The following is a 9,866-nucleotide window of genomic DNA, read 5'->3' as shown; positions in this document are numbered from 1 at the left end:
TGCAAATCGCCAAAAACAAACAAAGAAGAATGTGAAAGAGAAAGTGGAGACTGACAGTTAAACAGGACTTAAATATTGATCTGTTACCTACCCACACTTATCATAAAGCTTCTGAAGACATGGATTCAACCACTGAAGTTGTATGGATTACTTTTATGATGCTTTTATGATGCTTTTATGATGTTTTTATGTGCTTTTGGAGCTTCAATGTTTTGGTACCCATTCACTTGTATTGTGAGGACCTACAGAGCTGAAATATTCTTCTAAAAATCTTTATTTGCGCTCTGCTGAAGAAAGTCATAATTATCTGTGATGGCATGAGTTTTTTGTGTTTGTTTTTGGGTAAACTATTCCTTTAACATACTTCTGAAATGCCATTTAAGCATTTTCTTTAATATGACCAACAGTTTAAAGTTTCGAATAGTTCTGCTCCACCTACAGATGTTTACTCAATGAAAACCAGTTAGATTTCTCCTCTGCACTACTTTCACTTTTCATTATATGACATATTCATTCTCACAACCTCAGCGAAAAAAGTCTATGGCAAAAAGCAGGCCTTTGTAGGTATAGCCAATGGTGACACAAATAAAAACTGTAGTCTTGTATGCTATTGATCAACACAGGAGCAAATCCTTTAATAAATAAGAATATTCTAAAAACACTTATATTTCCAAGAGCAGCAACATAATAAGTGCCCAAGCTTGTTGGTCTATTTTTGAATTTCCTGCAGAAATAGAATAGGTAGAGCAGAATTGTGGAAATTATTTGACAGTTACAGGAAATGGTGTCTGAGAAATATTTTCCCCCACTGGACGATACATGTACATATTGTACAAAACTCAAATTTCTTTTTGCTTGTACAGCATGTTGCTTATTTGGACTTTGTGGCTAGATCAATCTACTTTTGACACTTGACAGAATCATTCTCAAAAAGTAACGAGCAACACATTTAAGGAGTTTTTATTATTCTTATGAAAAGTTTTGATGCATTTTCTTAAGAGCTGCAGCATGTTAAACTCTTTGCGTGTCTGTATTCACACAACCCAACCAGAGAACCATACTCTGCTTTTCTTTGTGAAGCTCTCTTGCATTTGGTTGTTGGTCTATGCATCATCTACACATAATGAATGATTATTTATTTGGTAAACAAACAAACAAAAACTAAAAAGCGATATACTAAAATGTCATATTTATATAAAGGTGACCACAGAATTGCTTAAGAAATGCTTAATTGTTTGTCAGGTACATCAGATGCAGTATATCTGATATATCCTCATATAACAGTTAAACAGAATAAATTCTTAAGGTTGTATACAAATAAGGGCTGGTGTGAGGCACAAGAGTAAGGATTGCAACAGGTGAACCTGTCTTTTTTAGTCCTGTAATATTGTTTGAGCTTTTATGATTATTTGATATCAATGTAAGCATGTTCTAAGCATGTTATGATTCACAATATGTTTATCATGGTTTATAGCAGGCTACTTATTTTCATCAATGACACAATTTGCCAGTTGAGAAAATATTTATTTGCTTCGACAACAGAAACCACACACACACACACACAAAGGCATCATTGTTCTTCAATAGATTCATCTATTACATCCACTAGTACAGTATTGCATTGTAATTTTATAAGACCTACTAGTCTTCAGTCATACATCTGTTAAATAAGCATGTAATTTAAACCTTTCAAAATCTCACATTTCAACTTAAGGCATAAAAGGCATCCGATAAATTTTGTAATTTCAAAACAATTAATCGATCTAACATTTATTAGTGGTAGATTTCATATCGCAACCTTGCTTCATCACTCTACTTCACTTCTTTGTGAACCCGTCAGACTTTTTTCAATGCCATTTTATCAGTGGAGAGACATCTATTTGCTTAAGTAAGACAAATTAAATTTGTAGAAACCTGCTTCTTATTTCATGTTATCAATTTACCAAGCAAGCAAGGAATAATAAAAAACTTTCAAAATCTTATTCTTCAACTTAAAGTTTAGGATATACAGCTTAAATTCAACTTCAACTTAAAGCCATGAAGAGCATTCAAATAACTTTTCTGTAAAATAATACAGAGCAGAGAAACTAAAGTGGGAACTCATTAAACTAACATAGAGTTTCATCAACATTCTTCACTGTTTGTTCTCTAGTTACACTTTCCATCCCTTCGCTAGGATTAACATTTTGGTTTACTTCATGTTTGCTGTCACTGGACTTCTCTAGTTCACTTTTTGGAGTTTCTTCTGCATCTTCTGCAGAGTTACTGGTGGAATATATACAGGTTGGATGTTTAGAACATACCTGCTCACCATTGGATATCTCCATTGCATCTAATATGCTATTTTGATTTGAATTTTCCTCAGATGGCGTACATTCATCCTCTGCAGTAACCTTGACAGTTTCATTTTCACCGTGTTTATTGACATCACCTGACAGAATCTTCTTGGGACCCCACACAAAATCGTCTTGTGGCTCAAAATGTTTAAAGGCAAATCTAATTAAATCCCTCCTCTTTGACTTGTCCAATACAGCAAACATAAAGTAATCCAGTACACTTTGTTTCACTCTTTCAAGGTTTCTATCCACAAGAGTTTCTTTGAGGAAGAACTTGACCAGTGGGGCTTGGTAGTGCTGGAATCCTAAAGTCCCCAAAGACTTCAGAATGCGTGTGATACGAAGGTTGTTGTGTGTATTTCTGCAAAATCAAAGAGTTTTTGACCATGGGAAATGCCTGAAATGATTGCAACAACATCATACAAAATTCAACAAACAGGAAAAACATGACATTATAAACCTGTTCAGATTCCTGAAGCGATCTTGCCAGTTACGAGCACGTGCCACATCTCCTGTACATTCATTGACCAACTGTATGCCGTAGAAATCCAACATGAGCTTGTATGATTTCACCAAATGTTTTTTTGCATTTTCATCTTCACGGAAAAGCTGGAATACAATGGATTGTTTTAAATGTAAACATTCTCTATTTTTATAATAATTCCTTCTAAATATGATAAATCTTGTCAGACAAATACCTCATTTTTCAGAACCATAAATTATAATAAAATAAAAAAAAAAACATTCTAAGAGTCATCTAACCACATGTCTTAAACTGACCTTTATTTCTTTTTTTGTGAGCACATGTGCATCCCAATTCATCCCTGGCTCTTGTAATGGAAACAACCTGCCACATAGTTTTGAAATGGTTAGTTTAGGAATGATGATAATTGAAAATATAATAAACACATTTATAGAAAGATTAAACAAGAGCTCATGGATGAATTTTAACAGGATCTAACCACTGAATGTAGGAGTGAACTCTTTCCAGCCTGTTGTATTGAGCAAACCATTCCTTATGAAATTCATGAATATGTACATCTGCACAAAATAAAGGTAATATATTAAAGTGAAACTGGATAATTACAGTACATACAATAAATAAATATAGTAGATGCAAAAACATAAAAAAGTCAACCCAAGGGGGCAGTAACATGACAAGTGGCACCATTTAAAGTGAGTTTTAAAAAATAGCTCAGAAAAGTATAGGCTAGAACAGAGATTAAAGTGAGTCAGAGAGCGCCAATAGAGAAATGATTTATGAACGTCATTTTTTTTTTTTAAAGTTATGCATTGAGAAAGAGCACCAACTATTGTGAGTCAAGTGCTCATGGAAGAGATGTATCCATAGATTTGGCTGTTGAAACAGAGTTGGGTCGGGAAGATAAATCTACCATCAAGGTACAGTGAAAGTGATTATTGTAAATAGTGTGGTTTAATAATAGTTTGAGTTCAATGCTATACCATCAGGGACAGATCTCCTCTGACCTTGGTAAAACCTCAGGTTATACAAGTCATCCTGGAAAACAACAACAATAATAATAGTAAACACACCCACACAAGAGTTTTCTATCTTTATTTTGTAACTGCTAAACTTAATGATGAATTATAAACTGTACACTGACACGCTAGAATTGGATAATTCTGAGTGTTACAGTAACACAAGAAACATGTGATGGATTACTTACTTCATCTGGCTTACCATCATCATCATCTTCATCATCTTTGACATTGTCAACATTCTAAAGTTAAAACCAACACAAAGTTTTCATACAGTATAAGACTGATCTTTCAAGAAAGATGAGCTTACAGCAGACTGGTACTTGTACTATATATCATACATTTTAAAAGCATTGTTCTGTTTTTACATTTACTGTTGTATGATAACCTAGATTTTTCATACTCAGAAAAGAAAGGTACGTTTAATGTACAAAGTCGTCACTAGGGAGGTGCCCTTGTTTTGGGTGCATATTTGTATTTAAATTTATCATTTAAGTTACACAATAGGTCCTTGGCATACAATTATATACCCAAAATTTGTTTTAAATTTTAACTAAAGGTACAAAAAGGTCCCTTGAGGGTGCTACCCCAGTGGCGGCTATTGTACCTTAAACAGTAAGTGTACAGTATGTTTCACTTACAGGAATTGCCATGTTCATTTGAAATATTTCCTTTTAAAGGTAATTAAACTTACTCTGACTCTATGCCGATAGGCCTGCATGTCCCTCGCAGCATACATGTTCCTTTGATTTCTGTTCGATGGCTGCAAACATGAAAAAAAAAAAAGTTGTTTATAAAAGCTTTTCATGTGTGTTGTGCTAAGAAACAGAATGAAAGGGTAGATAAGATGTAGACTTTATTGAAATAAGGGTTCCCGATCTTAAAACAATTTAAATAATTTTCTTAATAATAATACATTTATTAACATTAAAGTACAATTATTATCATCATCATCATTATATTTTTTAATAATAAAAATTGATTTCACTGTATATTTTGACTTCAAAGTCTAGTAAATTTTGTCAGATCAATTGATGATGTGAAAATTATTGACCGCACTGGGTTATCACGTGGTATCGGTTACTTTTTCAGCAATTGTCGGGCTGGACCAATCACGTTTAATATTACTGGATAATGATACAAAAAATGGTGATAGCTTGTGCGTGTTTGCATTGGTATTAACAACCTTTGCAATTAATATACTTGGACAACTATACTTCTTGCTGTACAAATGTTGCAAATAAGACAAATAATTTTCTTAAATTTGAAAAACTCAATAGGTTGTCTGAGCTATCAAGCGCCCCCTAGGAAGGACAAATAACTTTTTGCCTGATAGATAAAGTTACAAGCCAACTAATATTGTGCCCAGTGGTACTGTGGCAGTGACAGTGTTTTAGGAAGACTGGAAACAACTTTTGTCTACAAATGGTGCTGACAATCATGCACGATTTAATCCGGACAGGTACTTTGTTATTAGGCAAGTATAGCCATTTATAATAATTTAAGGAATCGATCAACAAATAATAACTACCGGTAGTTTTGAATCAAATGCGTAAAGTTTTCTGCTGTCTGTGCTTGCACACATGTCCCATTTCAGGATGAATGGCTAGTCTACAATAAATCACAAAATAGCCTAACCCTGCGTCCGAATATCCATATCCAATATCCAATATCCGAATCCATAGGCTGTGTCTCGTTTCGAAGGCTGCATCCTCCGGAGGTCGCATTTGTCGGCCGCATACATCAACGAGGCTGTCTTGTTTCAGAAATGTAGAGTAGGACACTCCGAATGCAACCTTCGAATGCGACTTTTCACAGGAATTTGGAGGATGCAGGAGGTGTATCTAGGGTTGCCACTTTTTACGTTTTAAAATAAGGGACACTTAAATGGGGGGTGGAGGGAATCACGGCCCCTAACCACATCTTCCACAGTTTATATGTTAATATGCGTTATTAATATCCTTTCTTATATGCTAAAATTAGAACTTTCCTGACCCATGACTCAAAATCCATCATTTATATGTTAAAAATATATTTAACATTTTTTCGATTATTTGTCTTCTTTATCTTATGTATACATTTTGTATGGTTATATATATATTTTTTATTTATTTTTTTATTATCATTTTTATTTATTTTATTTGTTTACTTTTTTCTTTCACCTGTACTTGTCTTTATGATTGTATTCATACACTGTTTAATCTTATTGAACATTTATGTAGAAAAAACTCCACAGTTTGACCACCATCTGTGGACTTTTCAGACGGTCCCTTACTCACCATCGGCAAATTTTCCAACTTATATCAATGTTATACTGGCGATCTGGAATGATTTCACCATGACGCCAACTGACCAGCTTAAACACGGGACGCATCATTTTATCTTTACGGGACGGGTGGCAACCCTAGGTGTATCCTTCATGGGCACTCACAACCCACAATTCTTTGCTTCAACGGAAATGGACATCATTTGTCTAATAAAATGATGCCAATTTGACCGTAAATATGATGTTCAAATGCAAGTAATGTTAATTCCAAAGCTGAAGTACCTCATTAGATGGGTGCAGAGTATATAATATGTATAATTATAGAAATATATAATTGAAATAAAGTATTATAGCCTAAAAGTACACCTGTAAAATCTATTTTCTTTTCTCTCTACATCATTATAACCTAAAATTTTCCTCATACATTCCCTTCCAAAGGGGTTTGTTCCCTTCTCACTCAAAGTGCTTACGCTTGTTAAAGAGTGGCGTGCTGTCATAGCAACCATGATGAGTTCTGTTTCCATTTGTCCTAGGAAGGCTGTAGCTGTGTCTCGTTTGGAAGGATGCGTCCTCCGGAGGTCGCATATGTCGGCCGCATATGTCATCGAGACTGTCTCGTTTCAGAAAAGCGAGTAGGACACTTTGAATGCAGCCTTTGAATGCGACCTTCTTTCACGGGAATTCAGAGGATGTATGAGGTGTAGCCTTCGTGGGCACTCACAACCCACAATACTTTGCTTTAACCGAAATATCTAAAAAAAATAAAAAATAAAATAAAAATAATTACGCCAATTTGCCCGTAAATATGATGTTCAAACGCAAGTAATGTTAATTCCCAAGTTGAATTACCTCAGTAGATGGGTGTAGAGTATATAATATGTATAATTATAGTAATATATAATTAAAATAATGTATTATAGGCTAAAAGTTCACCTGTAAAATCTATTTTCTTTTCTGTCTACATCATTATAACTATCCTACAATGTACCTCATACATTCCCTTCCAGAGGGACTTTGTTACCTTCTCACTCAAAGCGCTTTCGCTTGTTAAAGGCGTGTTGTCATAGCAACCATGATACTTCCATTTCCTTTTGTCCTACGAAAGCCGTCTCGTTTAAACGAGGCTAGTTTAAAGGAGGACACTCGGTATACTGCAGCCTTCAAATGACGCGTCCTACCTAGCACGCAGCCTTCGAAACGAGACACAGCTTATTCATAAGACAGTAGGCGAGAAATGCCCGGCCGACCTACTACTTCCGGCAGGAATCCGAAGTGTGGATCGGTTGAACACTTTCCTATCCCACAATGCACCGGGAGCTGAGTAGACATTACGTTCAAACGCTGGATTTAAAACAAATGGCGGAGAACTGCGGGGCGGAAGGCTGCTTTCAATAGTAAATGCTGTATACACAAAGAACGTTGCTCATTGTATATTATATATATCACGTCATATATTGTGGTCACGAGACCATGCGTACGTTCCCGGAAGTTAGAATGTCCAAATTATCTTCATACTGTCTCTCGCATACCTAAAGAGCGTACTGTTTACCGACCGAGAAATGCGTTTCTCATCAAATACAGTCCATACTGTTAAAGTACACGGTTTTGGCCGCAGAGTAAGTCTTTTTCGAGTAGTCTTAATGTAGGCTACAAGACTACCCGAAAAGGACTTGTAAACAAACAATTGTGAATTATCGAATAAACGTCCCACACATCACCGGAGTCCGGAGAGCAGTACTCAAAGAAAAGAAAACATTAAAAGAAGTCAACACGTACCCAGTTAGATGAAACCCGTTCTCTCTCTTTGGATGTTTCAGTTGTGTCTTCGTCTTCCCATGTGGAGTCCCACTCGCAGTTATCATCTGACTCCATGTCAAACCGGCAAGTATCTGGCAAACTTCTGCTGCTTACAAAACGCCAAATCTGGCTTAAATGCCTCCGCAGCAGACCCAGAAATAAGTATAGTTGAACCAGCACACCAATAGGAAACATCCGAATAACCAGTCGAACAACGCGTGCTCAACCCTCTTTCTGGCAACAGAAAATGAAAGTTAAAGCTCATGGTGAAACGAAAGCTTTTGTACAGTTAAACAAGGAAGGACCTCGAGGAAAGTCAAGGGTTGCCAGGTCTTGCCTCAATGTTCAGGCAAAAGAACATTTAAAATGGAAGCTTGGAAGCAGCGGATGTTTGGCACTATTAAAACCAGTTTTGCAATTTAATAGTTTATTGTGGAAGGATTCTGTAGCTACTTCTGACACAAAGATCAGACAATATACACAATTTCCTGAATGTGAATGTAATTAATTATTTATTGAATGCTTACGTACCTAAACTTCACTTCTTTACGAAATAAAGGCACAATTGTGATGAGAAATTAGAGTGAAGGTTTTATTTTATGTAACATTAATTCTTACTTTTTATCAGTAACCAGACAGTCCTAAACGTTTGTGGCGTAAGCGCAAACAATCAAGTAACATTATGACTCCAGTAAAAGGAAGAATGCATATTTCTTGAAAAAAAAAAAAAAAAAAAAAGCATATAGTAGACTACATGTGAAAACGTCAAGTTTCAGTACGGCCTGTATATCCCTTTTAGGTCTCTCTCTATATTGTCCTAACTTTTACTCTCACAGTATTTACTCACACATTCAAAGTAAAAGTCTTTGTTCTCCTAATTACTCTTTCAGTTTTTTTAAATTTATTTTAAAGATTAGAAGTAAAGCTTATTTTGCTTGGAAAAGTAACCTAATGTTCAAATTGAGAGAAAGATATATATATAGAGAGAGAGAGAGAGAGAGAGAGAGAGAGAGAGAGAGAGAGAGAGAGAGAAAAAGAGAGAAAAAAGAAGAAAAAAAAGGGCTACACTAGTTTCCAGTTATTATCTTCCTGTTCCATTAGACATGCCTCAAATAAAAATGCAGCATTTAATTTTAAATTTCAAAATCAAATCATGTGTTGTTTGAGAGGCAGTGCCATGTCTGATTTGAAGGTTTAAATTGGTTTGTGGAGCACTAAGAATGTTTGAACTGCGTGTGCATTGTAATGAACAGTTAAGGAAACGTTTTTGTAAATTAACAAACCAAAAAGTATAAAATAATGCATATTTTGTCATTAAAGAGCCATATGACTTTTTAAAATAGCATATAATAGAAAATTCATATAATAGAAAAAAAAAAAATTTCTAAATGAAAGTTCAGGAAGAGCTTGTTCTTCTAGTCTGGTCAGTCACTGCCTGCCTAAAAGAAATTTGCGCATGCAGAGGTCCACGGAAAACTTAACAGGTTTCCAAAGAAATGGAATGCCAGCCATTCACTAAACCGAACGATGACGTAACGGGCTACGTAATAACAGGCTTATTCGAGAGGTCAAAGGCCTCGCCTTGAAAGAAGACGTGAGTAGACGGCTGCAGTTAGGGGAGGAGTGAAAAATGTGCTTTCAAGTTGGACAGTTCTCACTTCTCGTAATGGAGACACTTTAGAGATCAAAGGCAGATATCGCGGGATTCACGTTCATGCGCTGTTGCTGATAAAGTGGATATGATTGAAATTCTTTTGCTTTAAAATGAAAATAAATATGATGAACAAGAAACTCAATGTACCTGTTATTTAATTTCCCCCGTAAGACGTGTCTTTCCATCCATTTTTAGTTTAATAAAGACACATGTTTTAGATATTTTGGAAATGTAATAATAATATCCCATTCATTCACACATAAGTTATACACATAAAAACAGTATCAGAGTTTAAAAATCAAACATTTAAAAA

The 9,866-nt window shown here is 35.2% G+C and overlaps 1 protein-coding gene across 1 annotated transcript; it reads right to left on the bottom strand.

Moving 5' to 3' along the window:
- Window positions 1-1,485: 1,485 nt before the first annotated feature.
- LOC127428204 (opioid growth factor receptor-like) lies at window positions 1,486-8,221 on the bottom strand. The gene is made up of 8 exons (XM_051676387.1): window positions 7,879-8,221; window positions 4,531-4,599; window positions 4,025-4,078; window positions 3,801-3,855; window positions 3,299-3,377; window positions 3,117-3,183; window positions 2,797-2,945; window positions 1,486-2,697 (listed from the first exon to the last, which is right to left on the bottom strand). The coding sequence occupies exons 1-8, from the start codon at window positions 8,092-8,094 to the stop codon at window positions 2,109-2,111; spliced, it is 1,278 nt and encodes a 425-aa protein (XP_051532347.1). The 5' UTR covers window positions 8,095-8,221; the 3' UTR covers window positions 1,486-2,108.
- Between the last annotated feature and the right edge of the window lie 1,645 nt (window positions 8,222-9,866).

The sequence above is a fragment of the Myxocyprinus asiaticus genome, chromosome 37, assembly GCF_019703515.2.
Source record: "Myxocyprinus asiaticus isolate MX2 ecotype Aquarium Trade chromosome 37, UBuf_Myxa_2, whole genome shotgun sequence".
NCBI classification, from domain to species: domain Eukaryota; kingdom Metazoa; phylum Chordata; class Actinopteri; order Cypriniformes; family Catostomidae; genus Myxocyprinus; species Myxocyprinus asiaticus.
Note: the sequence above shows the minus strand (reverse complement) of the source record. Positions and strands in the feature narration are given on the sequence as shown.